The 26024-nt window shown below is 39.8% G+C and overlaps 1 protein-coding gene across 24 annotated transcripts in view; it reads right to left on the bottom strand.

Moving 5' to 3' along the window:
* The window catches only part of Epb41l4a (erythrocyte membrane protein band 4.1 like 4A), a 773501-nt gene that overhangs the window by 574650 nt on the left and 172827 nt on the right, over window positions 1-26024 (bottom strand). For all 24 annotated transcript variants that reach the window (XR_016535219.1, XR_016535218.1, XR_016535226.1 and 21 more), the window contains 3 exons: window positions 18109-18156; window positions 16989-17066; window positions 3206-3325 (listed from right to left, as the gene is read on the bottom strand). Coding sequence is in view for 5 of the 24 variants with exons in the window: in XM_090331497.1 (XP_090187623.1) it covers window positions 3206-3325; window positions 16989-17066; window positions 18109-18156 (246 nt within the window). In the remaining 19 variants the exon portion in view is untranslated. The remainder of the gene's footprint in view (window positions 1-3205; window positions 3326-16988; window positions 17067-18108; window positions 18157-26024) is intronic.

Below are 26024 nucleotides of genomic sequence, written 5' to 3'. Positions count from 1 at the left end.
AGCCATGTGAGAGTTTGAAGAACTGAGTTCATACCTTCCTACTAGCAAAAATAAATAAATAAAATACTAAACAAAATAAAATACAAACACAGTTCCTGCTACAATTTTAAAATGCTGCTGAAATCAGTTAAATAAATGGATGGATAAGATATTGATTTTCTCAAACTGAGCTCTGAAATTACTAATAACCCTAATTTAAAACCTGTAGTCTTGGATAAAAATTTTATATAAAAACACAAGGAGGGCCAGGAGCATGGCCTAGTGGTAGCATGCTTGCCTACCATGCATGAAGCCCTGGGTTCAATTCCCCAGAACCACATACACAAAAAAAGCCAGAAGTGGTGCTGTGGCTCAAGAGGCAGAGTGCTAGCCTTCAGCAAAAAGTGTCCATTCCCCCCACACACACACACATACACACAAAACCTAATTACAATGGCTCAAACCTATCATGAAAAAGAATGAAGTTGGAGAATTTGGGTTGCCTGATTCAAGTGTTACTACAAATTACAGTACCCAAGACAACATTGTGGCTTAGAGATGGACAAAGGGATAAATAAAACAAAATTGGCTCACACACAGGTTGCCAACTGATTTTCAATGAAGGCTCTACCGTATTTCAATGAAGATGGTCTTTGCAACAGACAGTCTGATACAACCAAATAAATATCTAAAACGGACCTCTCACTTTCTAGATAATATACATACAGGAAATGATTCTAGATATGAATATAAGAACAAAATGTAGAAGCTGCTAGAAAAAGATAGGAGACTATCTTTGTAATTTTGAGAAAGGAAAATATCCTTTAAATTAAAAAATAAATAAGGACTAGGTGTCATGGCACATCTCTGAAAATCCAGATTCACAGAGATGAAGAATTCTCATCATAGATCAAATTCACAAGACATTATATGAAAATTACAAAAACAAAAGAGGGCTTGGGGCATTGTCCAGGTAGTAGAGCACTTGCTTAGCACTTACGAGGGTCTCAGTTCAAAATCACCATCCAAAAAAGAGGGCTAGGATTGTGGCTTAGTGCTAAATGTGCAAGAATCCCTGGGTTCCATTTGTTAGGAAATGGAAAGACTTAGGAAAAATCATATTAAGTGAAGTAAGCCAGACTCAAAGGAACTTAGGCTCAATGGTTTCCCTCATTTGTCATAATCAGTAGAAACCTTGGGCTCCACTAGCAGAGATCTGCAATAGAGCAAAACCTTGATACATAAGGCCATATAGAATGAAGCTAATTGAAAGGACCTCCAGGATATTGAAACAAAAGCCATATAATGAATGACTGTTGTCCTTAATGTACTATGTTATCTCTCATCTCCTTTGCTGTCCCTTGGGTATCTCATATTGTTACAGTACCTCACTTTGTTATCTGATATACTGAATTTATTTGTATTTGGTTATTTGAAATTTGATAGGGAAGGGGGAAAACCAAGATGGAGGGGGGGGCTGTTGGGGGTGGGTAAAGGGTACCAAGACATGTGAAAGGGTATCAATGTATGTGAATTAATGCACCTTCTATCTGGCAAATATCATGTAACCCTTTTATTAATTACAATAATAAAAAAAAGAATCCCTGGGTTCGATTCCTCAGTACCACATACATAGAAAAAGCTAGAAGTGGCTCTGTGGTTCAAGTGTAGAGTGCTACTTTTGAGCAACAAAAGCTCAGAAACAGCGCTCAGGCCCTTAGTTCAAGCCCAGGACTGGTAACAACAAAATGCATTCTTTAGTTGGGTGCAGGTGGTGGCTCACAATCGTGTCATCCTCGCTACTCAAGAAGTTTGAGATCTGAGGATTGTGGTTTAAAGCCAGTCCAAGTAGAAAAGTCCATGAGAATCTTATCTCCAATAAACCAGAAAAAAGCTCTAAGTAGAAGTGTGTCTCAATTGGTAGAATGCCCAACTTAAGAAAAAGGAAAAAGAAAAGAACAGAACAGAAAAGGCAAAGTGAAAGTATGCATCCCTGAGTTCAAGTCCTAGTATTGCCATGAAAAAGATATTTACAATATATGTCCATGCATCTGAAAAAACAAAGAACTTATGTCCAGAATACATAAAGGACTTACAGTAAAATAATAATTAGCTTAAAAAGACAAAAGGCCTTTGAACTGTTCTAAATCAATGGTTTAATTGATTTCCTAGTAGAATCATTACTGGCTGATAAATACAGCTATAATGGTATATGGTGCTTAGTGGCTTCTTTGAGGATTTCTGCCACACTACTTCTACAAGCACAGTGTGTATGAAGTTCTAATTCAAAGGTATGCATCCTAGACTGAGCTATCCTCCTTGGGGTCCCACAGCACTCAGGTTCCTGGATTGCAGGCTTGGGAGCTTCCTGGCCTCTGTTAGCCTGACTTAAAACTCTCCTGCCTCTGGATGGACCTGACTGGTTTGTTTCAGCATCCTAGCATCCTAGCATCCTAGCATCCCACCCTTGTTGAACTCTGTCCTCCCCACAAAGCCACACACCACACACCTAACCACCCACTGAGAATCACACTGGGATCTGCACTTAGTCTCAGCTCATTTGAAACAACGGTATGCTTTCTCAAATCAAACAGCTGTGTGGGGCCCAAATCATGATGCATAGAACACCACACACACACACACACACACACACACACACACACACACACACACACACACACACACACACACACACTTTATCAACTTAAAATTAATTTGAGGGATGGGTAGCATCACTGTTATGGGGTAATTGTGCTAACACATGGCATTGCCTAGCAGGGAGAGGCATGCAAGCCCCAACCCTGGGGTGTAATGAATCACTGGCTGACTGCTGCTCACAAATGCTAATTTGATGGGAAGACATTCACATCTGGCTCTGTCTGGAACAAGACTTGAGAGAACTCTGCAGACTGGAATTGAGAGGAGCAGCAGGTACTTTGTCAACAATCAGGCTTCAGAACAAAGGAGCCTATTTCTATTTATCCAGCTGGATGTCTACATCTTTTTTTAAAATAATACACAAAATATGTGGTTTTGACAGCCTTGTTTCTCTGACATTTTGTTTTGGCAGAGCTCCAGAGGCTGCAACTACAGTTCATGAATGCCACAAACATAAGACAGTACATGTGACAAATAAGCAATGGGGCTGAACTAAACTCCTTGGAAGGCCCAAGCACCCATGTTCTACTTCAGGCTAGTGTTTGAAGGCATAAAAGGTGGCACATACGAGCGTGATCTGTGTCTGGATCGCCTGTTGTTGGGGTCTCCTTGGTTTTTTTCCTTTTGTCTCCTTAATACAGCTTCCCACTGAGGTGCTGAATCAACCATATCATTCTCCTGTCGTGTTCTGAAAAGAAAAAGCATTCATCTAAAGTTAACTTCCAAGTGGCACAGTTGTTGTAGATGCCTGTAATCCCAGCAGGAAGAGTAAGGTAAGATGATCAAGAGTTCAGGGTCACCTTAGCCTGTATAATAAGACTGCTATATTGAAAAAAGAAAACAATGAAAGTTATACATTCATACAGGATGCCTTCTTACTTAGTCTTAAACATGCTGTTACATAAGCAGTAGCTTTATTTTTTTCTTTTTTGGCAGTACTGGGGTTTGAACTCATGGCCTCCAGCTTGCTCAACTTTCTTGCTTGGCTGGTGTCCTGCCACTTGAACCATGACTCCGGCCCAGATTTTTGCTGGTAATTTTGGACAGAGTGAATGTTCTTATTCCTCAAAGCACTATCCTCTACACCTCAAATGCTTTAAGCCACTGGAGTTCTGGAAGCAGTAGCAATTTTACTGAAACCACTGAAAGCTGAGAGCATATTAACTGGATTAATATATCAAGTAGATTAAGTATTTGTTTATATAGATAGTTGTATGTGCCCACACACTAATGTATAATATAGTCTTATTAAATAATGACATTATTTTTTTACACTTTTGCTTTAAACTTTTCTATGGAAAAGATGTGTCAAATAAAATTGCATTTAAAAATTTATCTGACTAAAGAAACAGCAGTGTAGTGCTACAGTGGTGGTCTTAAACTCTGAAAGAAAATCACTTTTTATAATATGCATTCAAGAGTTGAGTGCTAGTAGTTCATGCCTATAATCCTAACTACTAAGGATCCCATCCCAATCTGAAGCTTGGGACTCCATCTCCAATTAACCAGCAAAATGTCAGCCTGGAGAGATGGCACAAGTATTAGAGCATCTGCCTAGCAAGTGCTGGATTTTGAGTTCAAACTCCATTACCACCCCTCCCTTGAATGTCTAAAATACAAGTATAAAACTATGGTGACAAGTGGATAAGCCCATACCAGGCTGACAATGGCTTGCTCACAGGTAGAAGAAGGGAGGGGATAGAATAGGGTTCATTCAATATGGGTGGAGCTTAGAAAGGAAACAGAAAGGAAAAGCGGGAGAAGAGGCAGTGGATAGCACAGGCAGTAGACATGTGAAGCCACAGAACAGTAATACAAAATCCTCTGATATTAAAAAGAGAGAGAGAGAGAGTTGATAAATATGGATATTTAAAGTGAATTCCTCCAATGGTCAAGTATTAGCAACCAATTCTGAGTGTTGAGGCATTGTACAGACCTAAAAAACTCATCCACAGATTGCAGACATTTTGGACTTCTGCCTTTCCAATACAGAGGTGAGTGTGATAAGTGCTGGAGCACTTGGTACTTAACAGGTGAACGTAACTGCAGTAACTGCAGGTAAAATAGCAAATAAAATAAAATGAAATGAAATGCTGGGCTCTGGTGGACTCACACCAGTAATCTCAGCCACTCAGAAGGCAGAGATCTGAATATTGTGATTCAAAGACAGGCCGGGCAAAACATCTCTGGAATTCTATCTCCAATTAACCAGCAAAAGACTGAGATGGAAGCATAGGATCCATGGCATGCTGTAACTGCAGTTCAATGCTTACTGTGTGTGGACTGCTTCCAAAGCGCAGCGATGCTGTGTACACAGACTAGTTCTTGCAAAAAATCAAACACCTGTATGTTCATACTTAACTTCTAATGCACAAAATTCAAAGAGACGTCTCCCAGATGTGGGAGAAGCTCACAGCTCTCAGGACCATATCCTGTCACTGTGGCCAGGGGAACATTCCTGTGTCCAGGTGCAGAAAGTGGACACTTCTGCATCCTTTCTCTCTGAACAGATGTCTCTCCATTCCTCTGATACAGCACTAAGAACAGACTGTGGGCTGAGTATCTGGATTTGCTTATAAGTGCAAGTCAGCAAGTGGTGGCAAACATTCATTTCACAGAGAATTAAACAGAGATCACGTAGAGCAAATCCAAGTTGAATAAAACAGCACCTTGCAAGGAAGAAACTATTAAATCCCCAGATTAAAAGGAAATGGTGTTAAGTAAAAAAAAAAAATCATCTGTAACATACCCCAAGCCTTTGAAGTGTGTACATTTCCTCAGTAAAATTTCACTTCTAACGGTCTATTATTTAAGGATTAACAGGATACTGTCATGGAATTTTTCACAGATTCAAGAGCATAGTTCCAGCCTCTCACAGTATGTACAGAGTAGATTAAAACTGAATATATACTGCCATGGCCGTTAACATTAGAAACAGCCAAAGCTGAGAAAGTATACCAGCTGGGATCACAATCACTGAGCACTCTTTGAGACTAACATGTCCATTTGAAAAGTCCTATGTGTACCTGTACATATATGTATACACACATTTTCATAATCACTTATACCTACAGGCCTCCATATGTAATATGAACCATAGCAAGCAAGCCACGAGGCCTGCTGCGAGCCTAAGTCTGAAGGATCAGGGCTAGGAAAGAGATAGAAAGAGAGGCACTGGTACAGGGGAACTCTCCTCCCATCCCACAGGAACTCCCACACAGATTACTGGGCTTAAGTTGAGGCAAAAACATAGGTCTTCTAATGAATAACCCTGGAGTCTTGCACACTTAGCTTCCATTCTGACTGGAATCACTACATAGTACACAAGCAGGATTGAATTTTACAATGTAAATTTTTTTTTTTATTCAGGAAGACAGAAAGAATCTTTCATTTTTTATTTTTATTTATTTTTTTGCCAGTCCTGATCTTGAGCTCAGGGCCTTAGCACTGTCCTTGAACATTCTCAAGGCTAAAGCTCTACCACTTGAGCCTCAGCACCACTTCCAGCTGTTTTCTATGTATGTGGTACTGAGGAATCAAACCCCAGTCTTTGTTCATGCTAGGCAAGCACTCTACCACTAGGCCAAACTCAGGGTCCTAGAATCTTTAAATATTTCTGGAAGGTCAAACTTATTAACAACACTAAGCCTAGTTTGGGCAAGCACACACTTTTCCCAGAGTAGAAGTATTGTTTTTTTGTCAATCATGGATCTTGAACTCAGAGCTTGGGTGAGCTCTTTTGCTCAGTACTCTACCACTATGAGCCATGCTCCACTTCCAGTTTTCTGGTGGTTAAGTGGAGATAAGAGTCTCTCAGACAGCTGGGAGCCATGGCTCATGTCTGTAATCCTAGCTACACAGGAAGCTGAGATCTGAGACTCTTATCTCTAATTAACCTTTAGAAAAACGGGAAGTGGGGCTTGGCTTAAGGGTAGGGTAATAAATAGCCTTGAGCTGAAGAGCTCAAGGACAACCCCCAGGCCTAGGGGGTAGGGCGGCAGACTTGTGCTAAAGAGCACAAGGGCAGTGCCCAGGCCTAATTCAAGCCCCATGACAACCCCCCCACACACACACAAAGAGTCTCATAGACTTTCCTGCCCAGGCTGTCTTCAAACCACCATCCTCAGGTCTCAGCCTCCTGAGTAGTTAGGATTAAAGGCATGAGCCACCAGTGCCTAGCACAGAGTAGAACATTAAAAAGAAACCACAATTACTGTATGTTAACTCTATTGTGGAATTGAGCAGGTTATCTTCATATTTAGACTTTGATGATAAAATATTAAAGCTTTGGGGATACATATATACATATTTATTATGCTAGGACTAAATCACACAAACTTTAGATTATAGCATGTACTTTTAACATTTATGTTGTAAACTGACAAGCCTCAAAGGAAGTGAAATGTGGTCGTGAATATTCTTGTGACCCACTTTATTTAAAGACAGATGCCCCCTACTGGTGATGCTGATTCCTAAATACTGTAAGAAGCAGCATTAAAAATGTAAGGCCTATTGGAGAGTTACAATAGAAGCACATCTTCCTGAGTAATGGTAGTGAGGCCACCTCAGTCTATAATGAAGTTTGAAATTACATCCTTACAAAAGGCCTCTGCTTAATGGTGCCTCATTACAAGAATGAAAGTGTCATTTCTTCCATTGCTAAACTGCTCCAGAAAACATAGGTGTGACTTGAAAAGGATCCTAGCCCTTAGAAGCAAACGTATTGTGGTCCTTGGTGCCTTCGCTATGAAAATTACCTCTTTTTTTTTTTTAACATACACAAGTGAAGGTGATCTTTAAACAAAAAGGAGAAGCCTTCTATAATGGTTCTTACTTTTAAGTCTCATTTATTCTTAGGTATGGGATCTACATGTATTTTCTGGTCCTCCCCTGATACATTTCAATTTTGATGTGGGAATTACATCATGAAATACTGCAAGCTGTGTTAATATGGCAGCTTTTTAAAAAGCCCCAAATTATCATCTTCAGGCTGGGATGCATTTCCATATTTCTGTAGACCCAAAGGAACATAGGCTCAATGATTTCCCTCATTTGTAATAATTAGTATACATCTAGAACTCTCCTAGCAGAGGATTATAATAGCTCAAAACCTAGATACATAAGGCCATATAGGATGAGGCCAAATTAATGGACCTCCAGCACATGGAAACAAGAGCTTAATTATGAGTGACTGTTATTCTTTATGTATTATGTTTTTCTCTCTTATCTTGTGTTGCCCTTTGTTTAATCTCATATTGTTACAGTATCCTACTTAGTTACCTGGTATATTATACAGATGTTTATTTGTTTATTTGAAATAGGAGAAAAATGAGGGGAGGGGGTGAGGGGGAGGTAAATGGGGACAAAAACATAAGAAGGGATATCACTGTGTGAGAATTAATGCACCTTCTACCTGGCAAATATGACTGTAACCCCTCTATACATTAAAATAAAAAAATTATAAAGAAGAAATAAAAAATAAAAAATGAGCTGTTATACCACAGTCATAAAATTCCCAAGAGATAAAAGTCCATGGTACTATATACTATAGATCTACTCATGGTATCCTTAATATGTGGCTATTAGATCAAAACAGTACAAGAGTGAGGACTCAATAGTTGCATACCCAATGCTATGGACATGGTACGGGAAACATAAACACAACTACATAGACATAAAAACATGACTCTATAGACATAATGTTTTATTACATAGATTAATATGTATCTATCATATACAAACCCTTACCCTAATTTTGATTATGTTCTAAAATCTAAGTGCTAGTGATTGTATATAGATTCCCTTCTTGAATATTTGTTTGTTAAACACGTCATTTGAAATATGATGTAAAAATCAATGTTAATAAATTCTTTAATTTAAAAAAATAGAAAATGAGCTGTTATACCACAGTCATGAAATTCCCAAGGGAGAAAAGTCCACGGTACTATATACTATAGATCTACTCATTTCCAAACATTGTAAAAGAGAAACCTCAAAAAAATCAACAAGTGTTTTGTTCCTGTGTCCTTTGATCCTTTCTACATTTATCTTTGTCAAAAGCTTGAATGTGACACATATCATAACATGCTTTCACGTTTTAATTAATGTATAAAAGTTGCTTTCAAGTAAAGCCAATTTCAACAATATCTCTAAGCTGGAGAATCTACTACAGTTTCTCTATTTATCATGAAATCTCCACAATCTACTTTTCTAGGCAACACATGCACATTAGATTTGTACTGTATTTGACATTTAATTAAAGTTGGCAAAGGTTTTAGAGATGAAATGTCATAAAATCATTTGGTAACAATAATGAAGCTAATAACTATTCCTATTCTTTCCTTTCTTCCCCTTTATACTTCTGCCTTTTCTGAAAAATCTTTCCCATGGCTAAATGAATTATTACATAAATCCTGTCCCTTTATCAGTTCTGTTCCTAATAGGACCCTCCTATATTCCACTTCCTAATTCCCTGAGATAAAGACCATGTTTAACGCTGAATGTGGTGGGTTTATGGAGCAAGTGCATCAGGAATTTCAGCATCCATAGTGTTCAAATTCTATCTAGACCCAGCTCTACTAGTTTGACTGAGGCACTTGGGAGAAGCTGCTTAAATCCTTTGATTAGGCCTCAGTTTCCTCATGTACAAAGAAGAAGTATTTGCAAATTTATTTTCTGGCTTTAAAACTCAATGCTTCTCAATTTCATTTCTAAATACACTGAAATAAACCTCTACGTTTCAACTATAGCATACCGGTCTAGACAATTGCTTTGTGTGGCCATTCCACTGCTGAAATTAAATCTGTCAGTCCCAACTGATCAAGACCTTGTATTTTCATCAACTGTACTCATTTTTGGTTCTCCTGCTCTAAAGCAATCTTCATTTTCTTTTCAGTAGTTTTCTTCCCTGGGGAAATTTATATTGGTTCCAGGCCTCTGTCAACATGCTTCCTTAAGACCAACAAGCAAAAATTTCAATTGTTTTTCCCCACCTTCCCCTGCCCATCAATAAATTATTCTTATGTGCGCTTAAAAGTGTTCTGGGAACCAGGAGTTTGGCCTAGTGGTAGAGTGCTTGCCTAGCATGCACAAAGACCCAGGTTTGATACCTCAGTACCACATACATAGAAAAGCCGGAAGTGGTGCTGTGGCAAGTGGCAGAGTGCTAGCCTTGAGGAAAGTCCAAGGGCAGTGCTCAGGCCCTGAATTCAAACCTCAGGATTGGCAAAAAAAAAAAAAATGTGTTTCGGGCTCTTCACTTATTCCCTGTGCTCCTGCTACTAAAATAGACTGCCACTGGTGCAACCTCACTTAGAAATTCTCTTGTTTTCATAATTCTTGAAGCCTGCTTTGTCCCATTGACAGCAATCCAGCAATGCCACAGCATTTCTGCAGTGAGGTGGCCTCGCATGTCCACAGTCATCTCCGTCAACTTCATGCTCTAGAAGCCCCCCATCTCCTCCGAGCAGGTCTCTATTTTGGTAAGTCCTGGTCCAGCAGACATCAGAAGCCCTCCATCTATGACTTACTCTGTTTCCACTGGCCTGTTCTGAACGATCTTCCCCACAACCACAAGGAACTATGTGTTTGCAGCTATGTGGAAAAGTTCTGCTAACATCTCAAACTATAGATTTTCCTGGTGTATAGACATGCCATCTTCCGTGCCCCCCCCCCCCCAACCCAGGATTAAACTCAAAGCCTGGCCACTATCAGCTTTTCTAATCAGAGCTGACATACTAGCACTTCAGCCACATCTCCACTTCTGGCCTCTTGGTAGTTAATTGGAGATAAAAGTCTCATGGGCTTTCCTACCCAGGCTAGCTTTGTACTGAGATCCTTGGATCTCAGCCTCCTTAGTAGCAAGGATTACTGGAGTGAGCCATCAGTGTCTGACTTTTTCTTCTTCTCATTTTCATTTTTACAAAAGTCTCTTTGAAAATCATTATCTCCAGCATTTGTTTTGATCTAATAGTTACAAGGAATTTCTGTATTTCTGCCACAGAAATATTCTTTTTGTTCTAAAAAACAGTAATAACAAAAGATCTTATAGAACATTTAAAATTATCTTAATCTACTATTCAGATACTAATACCATCAAATAGGCTAATCAGCCATAAAAGGCAAGAAGAAACTCTAAAAACATTCATGCAAAAATGAATTCATGTTAAAAATATTGGCTTCATCTTTGTTCAAGAGAGCTGGGTTCCACTTTACAGGCAACATTAGGTAGCACTGAGTGATGCTATGAATTGAATAGCACCAGGACATTTTCAATTTCTTCAGGCACATCCATTATCTCCTAGATTTTCACAGACTTCTTGTTCGGTGGGCAGGACAGGGTCTTCCAGACTACACTCAAGAAACAAAAGATTCAGAGGGTAAAGAAACCCACTTGGGGCCATGAATCTCTTCAAAGCTGGATTAGAGTCACAACACACCTCCTCAATTTGGATGTGTACACCCAGAGCCTAACATATGTGACTCATGTGTTTATGATGTCAATATCACATACATGACTCATGTGTTTACAATGTAAACATCCCTGGATGAAATTAGAGGAAACATTCAGATAGCCTCCTGTTGCCAATTTGCACTACTCCTGCTCTTTCTCTGAGCTTCTTGCATTTCTTACTTATTAAATCCTTACCAGACTCCAGGGTTACTTCCCTAGCTTTACATTTGCAGAAAACACCAGACTACTTGACTGGAGCAGCACATCAAAGTTGTATGTATGAGAGGTGAATCCACCAGTTCTTCTGTGAAATGCTCAAAGGACTGCTGATTTCCAGGGCATGAGGCACATGGCCTCAAATTCATTGAAATAATACTACAATTTGATATTAACATTCATCATTAATTCAGAGTGCCTCTACTTTTGTAGGCTACCAATTTGATGAACTTAACTCAATTGTTTCACAAATCAACAGAACAATACAAATAATCTTTACAGAAAGTTTAAATATTTTAGCTTCTAATCCTACTAGTTAATACTAAGCTATTTTCACTATCAAGATCACAGAATACTCATACTTTTTGTAGGAAAGGCATTAAATAAAGTTCCATACCCTATATCCAGAAAAGTATACATCTGAAGCACACATGATTTTATATACAAATTTATGGAATTATAAGACCATTAAAACTCACCTATGAATCAAGGGTTAAAAATACCTGGTATTAAAAAAAACAAACACCCAGAACCCACACACAAAAAAGAGAAGTATATCAGAAAAACAAACAAACAAATGAGTAGGGCACCAGCTAACAACTGTAATCCTAATTATTCAGGAGGCTGAGATCCAAGGATCACAGTTCAAAGCCAGCCCAAGTAGGAAAGTCTGTGGACTCTTATCTTCAATTAAGCACCAGAAAACTAGAAGTAGAGATGTAGCCCAAAGTGGTAGAGTGCTAGCAAAAGAGCTCAACACTCCAGCCCTAAGTTCAATTCAAACAACTGACGACAACAACAACAACAAATGTACAAAGTTAGGAATGGTGAAGAAATAGAACATAGGACCAAATGCAAAGAAGAAAAGGCTAGAGCCAGGCACTGGAGACTCGTGCCTATAATCCTACCTACTCAGGAGGCTGAGATCTGTGGATCATGGTTCAAGGCCAGCCTGTAAGACTTATCAGAAACCACCAGAAAACCAGAAATACCACTGTGGCTCAAAGTGGTACAGTGCTAGCCTTGAGCAAAAAAAACCTCAGAGGCAGCACCCATGTCCTGAGTTCAAGCCCCATGACAAAGAAAGAAAGAAAGAAAGAAAGAAAGAAAGAAAGAAAGAAAGAAAGAAAGAAAGAAAGAAAGAAAGAAATAGGCCGGGAGTTTAGCCTAGTGGTTAAAGTGCTTGCCTAGCATGCACGAAGACCCGGGTTCAATTCCTTGGTACCACATATATGGAAAAAGCCTGAAGTGGTGCTAAGGCTCAAGTGGTAGAGCTCTAGCCTTGAGAAAGTCCAAGGACAGTGTTCAGACCCTGAGTTCAAGCCCAGGACTGGCAGAAAAAAAAAAAGGAGGAAAGAAAGAAAGAAAGAAAGAGAGAGAGAGAGAGAGAGAGAGAGAGAGAGAGAGAGAGAGAGAGAGAAAGGAAGGAAGGAGGGAGGGAAGGAGGGAAGGAGAGGAGGGAGGGAAAGGAGGGAGGGAAAGGAGGGAAGGAGGGCAGGCAGGCAAAAGAAATTAAAGAAAAGGCTAGAAGAAGGACAGAGAGGAGGGCAGATGAGGACAAGGTAGAAATTCCACAATTGGCTATAGGACATTCTTGCTCTGCACCCCAACATGCTCCCACCTCACAGATTTCGTTTGGTCTCTACAGTAACTGAACAAGGCAGATCAGCTATTACCCTTATACGTACTTTAAAGATAAAAAAAACACACACATAAGATTCAAATTGACAAAATGAGTTACCCAGGGTCAAACATAAGATTCAAATTGACAAAATGAGTTACCCAGGGTCAAATAACATAAGGCAGAAACTCTGACCTCAATTCTTGAGAATTCTGTGAAAACCCACTGGGTCCTACATGGAGCCATGATTCAGAGAAGACAAAGCATAGAAGGAAGAGTGAGAGAAAAACCTAGGGAAGGAAAATATCACATGGGAAAATAGCAAGATATAGTAAGTGAAACGGGAAGCCATGGAGTAGGGAGGGAGTGGAGGCTGTGAGGAGACAGACAAAAGGGAAGTGAGGATGGCCAAGTTATACTCCAAATTCTAGCTATCATGAACAGATGAAACATTTATCTCCTCAAACCTCTGAACCTAGAAGACAGGCACACACCCATATGGACTACAATTGCACTAAATAAAGTGTAATGGAAATAGAAAGACATTAATGTTGCCCTCAAATAAAGGAAGAGGCTGAACCCTGCTCTAGGGAACTCTGAGCAGTGAATATACAACTACAGGAAGAATCTTCACACATCTGGTCTCATTAGTTCTGGACACAAAGGTGGGCCAAGATGCTGAAAGCTATATTGTTTTTCTAACACTGAAACTAAACAACTGTTGCTTCTTATAGCTTGCTACTTTTTGTATGAATTTTGACTTTTGTTTTCCTTCTTGTAGCACTGGAGTTTATACTCAGGGCCTAATAGCTTGCTGTCTGTTGAGCCATGCTATCCGCTTGGCTTTTTGCTGGTTAATTGGAGGTAGACTCTCATACTTTTCTGCCCAGACTGACTTTGAACCATGGTTCTCCAGATGTCAGCCTCCAATGAAGCTAAGATTACAGGCGTGAGCTACCAGAGCCTAGCTTGGCTTTGTGTGTGTGTGTGTGTGTGTGTGTGTGTGTGTGTGTGTGTGTGTGTGTGTGTGAGTGTGTGTGTGCGCGCCAGTCCTGGGGCTTGAACTCAGAGCCTGGGTGTTGCCCCGGAGCCTTTTTTGCTCAAGGCCAGCGATCTATCTCTTAAGCCACAGCTCCACTTCTGACTTTTTGGAAGTTAATTGGAGATAAAGAGCCTCATAGACTTTCCTACCCAGCCTAAAGTCAAACCAGGACCGTCAGATCTTATCTCCTGAATAGCTAGAATGATAGGCATGATCTACCAGCTCCTGACTCAGCCTCCTTTAGATGTTATTAATCTGCAGACATTTTATTATCTTCTATTTTTATTCATACAGAATGGAAGGTACTTACATTGTTATCCACAGAACTAGCAAAACAACTGAACCTCCAATGATACAATTTTGTGTGTGTAATAGGGCAACAAAATGGATTCAAGCCTAATAGGAAGGACTTTATGTTAAGAAAAAATATATTCAGCGGGTTAGCAAAAGGAAAAACATTCTAAGGACCATATAGCCTCCTCAAGTAACTCTGCCTGCCTCTGTGTATTCCACCAGATTCCACCAGATATACCATCAGCTTCAAAAGAGTTCTGAAAAGCAAATCAGCCACCTAATTGCCCCTCTCCTTAGGCTACGTTTTGCAGAGAGAGAAGGGAAAGCAGGGTATGTTGGAGTGCAAGCACTTTGTGTGAATGTGAACACTCCAGACTGGTTCCAGAAAAGTTGCTGGTAAGAAGCAGAACACAAGCTTACACCAGATTCTGCATATCTGTTTAGGGTAACCCAACGCCTGAGAGGAACTCCTCCTCTTGCCAAAAGAAGTCCTGTGCACAAATACATCAGACACCAGGAAACAGCCTTTCATCACAGAGAGAAAACATGTGAAGACAGAAGCAGGGATGTAAAGGTTCAGATCTGTGCATTCTGAAGTTAGAATCTGTTCATTCTGGCAACATACCCAAGACTAATCAGGGATATGGAGACCCACAGTGGCACAGCAGAACACATGATGGCAGCAAAGGGGGCAACATGACTCCCCGCCCCCCCCACACCCCCAGCTTCCTGATAAACACCAGAATTCACAGCAGTGGAGATGAGAATGCAAAGGCTTACTTCTTCCTCTGTCTACCATTTGCTCTGCCCTTAAAGCTAGGCTCTACACCTCATCTTCTCATACAGAAACTTCTCTAGGCCTAAGGCAATTACTCTACAGGTAAAATAAATTACTATGAAAGCCTTTTGAACACATTGCACAAAATATGTCAGAGTGCACTTTGAAAGCCATTTCTCATTACTAGACTTACAAAGTGCATTAGTATTTAAGCATTCAGAGCCACTACATTCTAAACCACACTTCCTGCCCAGCACCAAGAAACTATCCACAAAGGGGATAGTTCCAGGAGGAATATGAAAACTGCTCAAGCCAGATCAGCACAGACCAATTTAAGGATTTGGTGACAACCTTTCAATAGTGTTTCATTCTTAACAGCAAATGTCACCATGAACACATCTAGCCTATAAACAAGGTATTTTCTGGCCAATTGATAATATACAGAGAATATGCATGAGCACAATTCAGGATAAACTAAGCTAAACAAATACATTTGTTAAATGTATTTATTGATCAATACATGTTTTAAATTGCTTTTTTAAAAGTGTTTTTTTTCCTGTTGTTTGTACAAAAGTACTAAAATACAGAATTTCAGAGCAAGAAGAGAATACCTAAGGGAGAATTGTCTCCCCACATTGGGTTTTAACAGATAAACTGAAATTGTTTCCTTGAGAAAGGTCTAATAATATAGTGAATTCTTGCATTCATCTGGTGTAATTCCAGTTCCCAAGAATGTTCCATGTAGAAAAATGTTCCGAAGAAAGTGATCCACTCTTACAAAGCTGTCTGGCTATAATTACACAGGTCTTGTAGTTTGAGAGGGCAGATGACTTAATCTGTGCCAAATATCAGGGCTCCAAGCGCTAAAGAAAGGCCTGGGAGATTATCTAGTCTAGTCTAACTTCCTCATTTTAACAACCTAGAATAAAAAGCAAAGCAAGCCAGGTATCAGTTGCCCACAACTGTAATCCTAACTACTCAAGAGGGTGAGACTTCAGGATCAAGATTTGAAGCTAACCTGGACAAGCAAGTCCCTGAGACTCTTATCTCCAATTAACCATCAAAAGAGCCAGAAGAGGAGCTGTGGTTCAACTGGTAGAACATCAGCCTTGAGCAAAAAAGCTCAGGGACAGAGCCTGGACCCTGCGTTCAGATCATAGCACCAGCGTGGACATGCACATCTGTGCACACATACACACACACACACACACACACACACACACACACACACACACAGGCATACACCTTTTAAAAATGTGAACCATTTATTCATCTGTGGTACCTGATGTAATAGTAAACACATATTAGGCATGTACAGACGTGTGTGTGTGTGTGTGTGTGTGTGTGTGTGTGTGTGTGTGTGTGTATTTGACAATAAGTCTTATTTTGGATAAGGTAAAATATAGTAAATCATATTAAGAAAAAAAAGACTTCAAGGAGAAACACCCTATAAATGGATCTACAAAAGTAGATGCCAGTGCCTCATACAGAGCTACTCAGAAGGCTGCAATCCAATATACCAAGGTTTAAAGCAGTGTAGATAGAAAAGCCCACAGAACTCTACCTCCAACCAGCAAAAGTCCAGGCTGGAGACATGGCTCAAATGTTAAAGCACCAATGATGAATGATCAAGCAAGTAGAGAAAGCTAGAGGCACTAACTTTAAGTCCTCATACTGGCAAATATAGATGTAGATGATAGGTAAGTAGGTAGGTAGGTAGATAGATAGATAGATAGATAGATAGATAGATAGATAGATAGATAATAGAATTTCACTGATGATTTATTCGTCTTATTATAAAAATTAAAAGTGCAAGTGCTGAGGTTCTTGATCAGTGCTTTAAAATAGTGCCAGATTCCTTAGTGACACAGATGAGATCTTTGACTTCTACTAACAGTGGCAGCCTCTGATTTCAGAGTTTGAGTCAGTCCTGAGTGTGAGTTATTACCTGTTTCTCTTTTTCCGATGCTCTCTATTAGAATTTTCCGATTCACTACCACTGCTTGTGTTACAGCGCGAGCGTGACCTGAAGGCAAAATGGGAAGAGAAAAGAAGAAAATCTACATTTACGACATAAAAAAGAAACTCAGAAACACTCATTTGGTTCTTCAGAAGTGACTTTCATAATAAGATTGCTAATCTAGATAGAAAGAGCTACATTATCCCTCTGCCAGTCGGTTGTTTCCGAGCTCAGTCAGACATATGACTAAGACTACATCTCAGGGAAATAGCAAAGCCAATTAAGGCAAATACCTTCCCAAAAGGACCACAATCACCTAGGCCCAACAAAACTATAAATCTATAAAGCTCCTGCAATGGACTAAACATAGATGAAAAAGTATTAGCCCTCTTCTACCACCATTTACACAGAGAGATTATTTCCTCTTTTGAATTTACACTGGTCCTATGCCTGATTTTGTCAATAGAATGAGCTGTAAGAGATACTCTGATGGCTTCAGAATGGTCCACAACACTCCTGCTAACTGCTACTTCCTCCCCACCACCATCAAAAGAAGCTTGGGTAGAGACCATATAGACAGGTCCAGCTAAGTCTCCAGGCACAGTCCCCAGGAGGGCAACATGAGAAAAAAGGTCCCTGGCTACCATATTGCTTCTCTGACCATAGCCTGTTGTGGCACACCAAGCTAAGCTTGCAAAAAAAAAAAAAAACAATGCCTGTTCTAGCAACAGAAATATACAATATATACATGTGCATATGAACACATACATCTAGCTACATATAATTGTTTGTTATTGCTTTGGAATGCCAAATTGTGGAGCCATTTATAATATAATAAGGAAAAACTTATTATTCAGCTTCAAGCAGAAAAAGAGAAATGACTCAATGTCCAAGGATGGAACTGAACGAAAAACTAGGGACTAACTGAGCCAAAAACTGTTTCTCTTTTTTAAGTTAGAAAAAAAAGATTTATGACATAATCTCTTAAGAAGCCACCAAATTAAAGAAAAAAAACTATTCCCACTCTTTCCTTAACTATGACTACGGCTAGTCCTTCCTCTGTCTTACTAGCTGTCTTTTTGGAGTTTTTGTTTGCTTTTGCTTTTACCTCCTCCTTTGTTTTAGATCTGAGTCTTCACCACTGTTATGGGCTTTCCTAGGGAAAACAAAAAGAATACAATAAAGAAAAAAAGAATATTATCAAGAAAGTACTCTAGCTGAGTATGGCAGTGCATAGTTCTAGTAGTTGGGGGTAAAAGCAGGGGATCTATAAGAAGCCAGAAACCTGGAGAGGACAGCTAGCCTTCTGTAAGTAACAGTGCATAACATGTCTGTTACGTTCCTTTTGTCCAGCCACAGGGGTCTCCTGCACTTTCCTGGTCTGCAATCCTCCAAGGGAATTCCTAACTGATAGCCCACATTGGTTGCCCTGTCCCATACCCTGGTCTTGAGTGCTTTTATCTCTTCTGATAACCTCTTCCACTACAACTCAACAACATCACAGTCACATGATGGATTTTATCATCTGTAGCCAGCGCTAGACACTGTGTTCTGACCACAACCCCTCTCCTTCCTGTTTACCTTCAAACAGCTCCAGTGGGGGCATCTGGTTACAAGCACAGGCTCTGAAGCCAGACATGCTCAGTGTGAACCCCAGCACCTCCACTGATAACTCATTTCTCTACTCAGTGCCTCCATTGTAGCAGTAGTTGTTATGAAGGGCCAATGAATGAGTCTATCTAAAATGAAGAGCAGGATGATGCCAATGTAAGCATTGAAAAATGGAAGTTAACTGCTTACTCAACGATTTTCATTTCATCCTGCTTTAACAGGGCTACCTACTGACTGTACACTTTTCTCCAGCTCTTTACATTTCTTCATTGTCCTCCTCACTCAGCTTAGATCTTTCTAGTCTGTCATTTCAAACACTTGTCTCTGTATTGCATCCCATCTTTTTGGAAAAGCACAGTGAATACGGCTCTCCAGGTATTATGGGCCAGCCCCAAATAGCGGGCTGAGCAGTTATGAGGCGCTACACAAGAGCATATTAGCTATACTTCAAGTTCACACTGTGAGCCGAGACACTGTTATCCTTTTTCTCTGCCTCAGCAGAGCATGATTAAGGCTTCCAATTGCACCCCTCCAGCCAAGCTTCCTCAGCTTGAGCACAGGACTTTGCTTTCTCCTTCCAAGGAAGCCACAGGCCGGAACTTTTTCATCTTCCTGCTACCAAAAATAACAATTTACCAGCATCCCCCTGTTATTTATGGACGTATCCTGACAGTGGAGGTCAGTCTCTCCACCTGTGCTGTGTGGGCCCTATCCCTGTGTCTTCTCAATATCTTCATTAACTCTTCTCTTTTAAAATCTGCCGGCTTTTAACATTCTCACTCCATCTTATTTAAATAGGTACACATCTACAATTACTCCACATATCCCAATCTTCTGCTGAGTCTCTCCTTTCTTTCAAAGGCAAAATCCTGAGGTCTAAGCATCTTGTGCCATGTCCTTTCACCATTATTCCAATCTCCCCAGGGTGGGTATGGCCCCTTAAGGCCACCACCATCATTATACTTATTATCACAATTATATATATAATAATGTTATATGTTTTATATTATTCATATAATTATCACAATATACTTGTAGCCAATATTGCAGCACTGATAAGAAGTCCTTGTCTTAACATCAACATTTTAAGTAACCATTACTATGGATATAATTATATAAACATTGTCATAAGGAATATCTATATAGTGTATTAGGAATATAGTTCCATTCTTGTATAGGTTTTTTGTTTTTGTTTTTGTTTTTGTTTTTTGCCAGTCCTGGGCTTGAGCTCAGGGCCTGAGCTCTGTCCTTGGACTTTCTCAAGGCTAGAGCTCTTCCACTTGAGCCTCAGCACCACTTTTTTGCTTTTTTCTATGTATGTGGTACTGAGGAATTGAACCCGAGTCTTCATGCATGCTAGGCAAGCACTCAACCACTAGGCCAAACTCCCGGCCCCGTTTTTTTGTTGTTGTTGTTTTGGTTTTTTTTGCCAGTCTTGAGGTTTGAACTCAGGGCCTGCGCATTGTCCTTGAACTTTTCTCAAGGCTAGCACTCTACCACTTGAGCCACAGTACCACTACTGGCTTTTTCTATGTATGTGATACCAAGGAATCGTACCTGGGTCTTTGTGCATGAAAGGCAAGCGCTCTATCACTAGGCCATGCTCCCAGCACCACTTATATAGGTTTTTAATTTTCTGAAGTAGGATGGTTTTGTAGCTTACCATGGATAAATCACTTGTTTAGTTTTCCTTTATTAGCAATTCCTCATCCACACTCTCTGGGAGCTATCCGACTTCAGATATGAACTGAACAGACACATGGCTAATCGTGAATTCCACATGTCCCCATCCTGCACCCACTGCTCTTCTGCTCACACTGGGGGGGTCTAATCCTTAGCACCAGTGCACACAGATGTTTTGGATAAGACTCCCTTCATCACGATCTGGGGAATTCTCTTTGTATGATGGATCCTGCATTTCTAGGTTCTAGGTCTTCTTGTCTTGGTTTTTAATCATCTTTTGCAGGATCTGACTGTGTATATTCTTTTGTAGTGCTAGGGGTCTCATGCTTTACCACTGAGCTATACCCACATCCTAGTTCATGAGCCACCTATATCAGTGGCTCATGATATTCTCATTTAATCCTAGTGACTCAGGTGGCTGAGATCTGAGGATCAGGGTTCAAAGCCAACCTGGATAGCAAAGTCTATGAGACTCATATCTCCAATTAGCCACCCAAAAGCCAGAAATGGAGCTATGGCTCAAGTGGTAGAGGAGCACTAGCCTTGAGCAAAAAAAAGCTCAGGGACAGCACTCAACTCCTGAGTTCAAAACCTAGGACTGGCACCCCCCCCACACACACACCAAAAAGAAAATATTGTCTTTCAAGCTTTTGTTTCTTTATTTACTTATTTTGCTTTTGCCCAGACTGGCCTGGAACCACTATTCTCCAGATCTCAGTCCCTCCCATAAAGCTAATACAACAAGCACTCCCTGTTAACCCAGCTGTGGATTGAGAAGGGGTCTTTTGTGTCTACATGAACTGGACTCCACAATATTCCTGTTCTCCACCTGGGCCACCACACCTGTCTTTCGTCTTGATTTTTTTTTAACCAAGTTACATAGTAAGATTTATTTAGTCTTATTTAGGATGGTAAAGAGGCTACTTTTTCCAAGGAAAACCGCTGATACAAAAAAGGTCCCAGAAAAGTCACCTTTCCACTCACAGTATTTCCTCACTTCATGTTTCCCACAACACTAATCTCAATTTCCTTTTCTATGTTGCTGGGGATCGAACCCAAGGCCTTGTCCATGCTTTCCTAGAATAGGCAAGGGACCCTCAGTTCAAACCTCAGCAAAATAAAAAAATGTACAACCTTGAAATCTGTTAATTGCAAAGTTAAAGATGACAATATTTCCCGCACCATAAGCATTTTCAAATCTCTAAAACTTGCATGAAGACACAAAAGGCAAGTAATAATGTCAGATCTTTAGAAAAGGACATTAATATTTATAAAATATTTTTGTCTTGATTTTAATTGACCATGTCTGCAAGTTTGACAACTGAGATTTGGCATTGGTAGGTATTTTTTTGAAGCCTGGAATGTCTGTAAATATTTTATTTTACAAGTGCAATCACAATTTATCTGGACCTAGACTTAAAGACTGAACGCAATTTTTCAGAATTTTGAAATTCCGTGCCTTGGAAGTGTTTTATTATCATATAGCTAGCCATGATACAGGCCAATGTCAATCAGACTTGTCATGAATACTCATGCATGCATTTTTTTCTCACCTATCTCCTCTAAGTCTTTAAATTGTTCCTCAATTTGCATTTTGAAATTTAAATGATAGTGGATCTTGGTATGAATCTAAATTTTCAGTCTATTTTGCCAAATTCTCTAAGGGATGTTTTCTGTCTATAAAGCCATGTCTTTTAGTTATGGGGTATTTTTTAATGTGTTGTTTTCCTATATTTTCTACTAAATACTCTCATGCTCTGTATGTTCTCTATTTTTATTAGATATTCCATTATTTCAATGTTTGCTATATAGGTTCAAGGTTCAATAACTTTATTGAACTCTTATCTCCAAATAAAAGTTTTGTTTTACTTTTGTTCTCCTAGGAAGATTTCCTTAACTTCAGTCACACTATTATAAAGTCTAAGAATTCATATTCACTGACTCTTAACTTCCTATAGAAATACATTGATATGTTTTCCATTTTTCTAAAGATAATATTTTCTAGCAATTTTGTGTGTGTATTTTCTCTGCTTCCTGTGAGATTCCTTCCCCATGCCTGAACTCCAGTTGTTTGTTTCAGTCTTTCAAGACAGAAGCAACCCTGGAGTACAAGCTTTCATGCTGTCTCCAGCTCCAGACACTAAAGAGACTGGAACCTGATAGATGGGGCGGTGCATGCTGAATGATAGCTTCAGTGTTCTTTGGGGGTAGTCTCAACCCCTTGTGGAAAGATTCTTTGAAAGTTACTTTCTGTAGATCTTTTCTCTTATACTTGCCCATCTACAGAGGATTTTTTAGTTTCATGTCTAGGAGATGAGATAAAAGCCTGGATTCTAGCATTCTGGGAGAGAGGAAAGAGGAATCAAATATAAAATTTCAATTAAAAAAAGATAGAGCAGAAGGATCCATTTGGAAAGTATATTTCACTCTCCTGGTTTTTTTTCCGTGACCACTATGTCTTTGTCTCCTTTTAACAATCCTCCACCTCAATGAAGCCACTAAATGATGGAGTTTCTTACAGCTCTGCCAATGGCTTTGCCTTTATATCATCTGTCTAAATTGCTTCATCACTATTACATGTCTAAAATAGTATCTTTAGTGTTAATTGATACTGATTGGTATTTCAGTTAATTTAGTTCTGGATTCATAATCCAACAATCCATGAAAATCTTGTACATAAAACTTCTCAGCAAGGGCCGGGAGTTTGGCCTAGTGGTAGAGTGCTTGCCTAGCATGCACGAAGACCTGGGTTCAATTCCTTGGTACCACATACATAAAAAAAAGCTGGAAGTAGTGCTGAGGCTCAAGTGGTAGAGCTCTAACATTGAGAAAGTCCAAGGAAAGTGCTCAGTCCCTGAGCTCAAGCCCAGGACTGGCAAAAATAAATAAATAAATAAAAAATAAAAAATAAAGAGAAACACTATTTAAAAAAAAAAACTTCTCAGCAATACCATAAATCCAATAGATCAGAAACTAAATTCACAATTGTCCCTTTCAAAGCCTGCTTTCCTGATTTCCATCCCTCATACTAATCCTATGGTTTGGGTCCTGTATGTTGATTTCTCCTCTAAAAGGCCCTTAAACTGTTCATTTTCTTATGTCCCCACATCACCACCTCGTCCAAGGTCCCATTTGCTATCCTATTTTCTGTTTTGTTTGGGATTTTTTTTGGGGGGGGTTGTCTTTTTTGTTGTTGTTTTGAGAGAGAGAGAGAGAGAGAGAGAGTCTTATTATATATTCCAGGCTAACCTCAAGCACATGATCTGGCTTGGCTTAAATTACTGGTTTGTACTACTATGTCAAGCTCTAATGCCATTTCCTCCACAGTACAGTAAAGGCCATTGTTATAAACACAAATGCAGTCATATCATTTTATTTCCTTGTAAAAACTATTGCTTTAAGAACAAAATTCCTAACCAAGGCCCAAGTGGCTTTAAGGACTGTCTCTGGACTCATTTCTAAATATTTCTATGAACTCTCAGAGGTTGTGAACTACTGACCTCTTTTGTCTTTTTAATTTCTTCCCCCCTCACCCTTTCATAGATGCTCCCTGCTCTCTCCTAGCACTTTCTTTATCCCAGCTCACTGACTCATCTCAGGAAACCTTTGCTGGCCCACTTCATTAAGCAATTTAGGAAACTTCCTTTAATAGTACTGGTTGTATAGAAGTTCAGTATGCAAAGCCATCAAGCTCTTGTAACAGTGTATGTTTGTGCATGTACACTATGTTTCAATAGAGAGGTTCCCATAAATGCCTCCGGGCACCATATAACTCACTTTCATAAAATCTATTTATGTGTCTTATATGGGTCTTCCTTAACATCCTATAAGCTTCTTTGGGACAAAAACTTTGTCTAGCAAGTTTCTTCACCCTTTCTGGAACACAGCATTTTTTTCAAATTGAAAGATGAAAAATGAGGGGTACATGCACAATGCACTGCCAGAAAGACATTGGTTTTCTTTGCCAAGAATAGTCTAAACAAGCTGCTTTCAAAACTTTAATAATCCCTGAAACTCACATGCCAATATTTATGCATAGTTAAATATATGCCCTTTCCCCTAGAAACTGAACCCAACATCATATCTGATTCTCAGAGGGTGCTGACACTCAAAAGATTAAGGACCACTATTGTAGACCAGCCAGGATTTGAAAGTTTATACCCATCTCATAACAAACAACTACAAAGCAAGAAGTAGCTGTATCTTTCCCAAATGTGTTCATCTTGGCATCCAGAGCAAAACAGAATCTCCCATTAATAAATGTTAAGTCCTTGAGATTCTTCCATGCGGATGACAAATCTCTGTTTTAAATGTCAGAGTTAATCCAGCAATGCAGGGATTTTTGCCTGAGGGCAAACTCAATGTAGGTGAAGATGACAAGGACAGGGACATTTATAGGACATGTACAGTGGGACGAAATGGAGAATAATGCACTTAAGCTTTCTATGCCCACATGCAGCAATGTCTAGTCTGCTCAAAAATAAACACGCCCAACAAGAGACCTTTAAGTGGTCTGGAGAGCAGACAGTGGCTCTAGGGCCACTCAGGCAGAAAAGAATCTCTTCATGGTAAATTAAAGCATTCTTCCCCTGAACTGTGCCTCTGAAGGGACCATATCCACTCTCGACAAATGATTGCTCAGTGTTTCACAGGATACCAGGCGAAAATGCATGTTGGCACAGATGTCATTCAGCCCAGATTTTGGCATATATAATGTTCCAAACAGTCTTAAGCAATCATTTGATATGTTTTGGCACAGAGTGAGAAATTCAAATTTCAAATGTATTAAGATAAAAATGATTACCTGTTTGATAAATGTAATCATCTTATTTAGGGAGGAGTAACAAATTGCACTAGTGATTAAAGATCCATCCATCCACCGATCCAACAATCTATCCATCTCACAATAATAATGTTAAGTCCTTAATAATAATGTGTGAAGCCTTTAATATTCACCATCTCTACTACTTACACCTCCTCAACAAAGACACACACAGAGGCACAGACACAGACACAGACACACATACAGACACACACACACACAGAGACACATACAGACACACACACACACACAGAGACACAGACACAGACACACACACACACACACACACACACACACACACACACACACACACACACACACACAGAGGCATGCCATTCTGAAACATTTCACAGTGATGCTGTTTTAGTCCTGGGTTGCCAAAGTTGGTTTCCCCAGAAGAGAGCTAGAGTAGAGCCTTATTCAAACTAGAGATTATTTTCCTTGTCTTTTCCAGATCTACAGGCTTGGATTTGAATTCCAGATATCCCAAAGTACAAGTGGCTATCATCTCCCTCAGCTTGTCGTCGTCGTCGTCGTCATCGTCTTCGTCTTCGTCTCCTTCTCCTTCTCCTTCCTCCTTCCTCCCTCCTCCCTCCTCCTCCTCCTCCTCCTCTTCCTCCTCCTCTTTCTCCTCCTCCTCCTCCTCCTCTTCTTCTTCTTTTTGTGCCAGTCCTGGGCTTGGGCTCAAGACCTGAGCACTGTTGTTGGACTTTCTCAAAGCTAGAGCTCTACCACTTGAGCCTCAGCACCACTTCCGGCTTTTTTCTATGTATGTGGTACTAAGGAATGGAACCCGGAGTCGTCATGCATGCTAGACAAGCACGCTACCACTAGGCCAAACTCCTGGCCCTCAGCTTGTCTTTCTTATCTATAAAAGACTAAGGATTTTTCATGGGAATCGAGTTCCA

This window comes from Megascapheus bottae, chromosome 4 (assembly GCF_031878675.1).
Source record: "Megascapheus bottae isolate mThoBot1 chromosome 4, mThoBot2.hap1, whole genome shotgun sequence".
Classification (NCBI taxonomy): Eukaryota; Metazoa; Chordata; class Mammalia; order Rodentia; family Geomyidae; genus Megascapheus; species Megascapheus bottae.
This window is presented reverse-complemented; position numbering and strand designations above follow the sequence as displayed.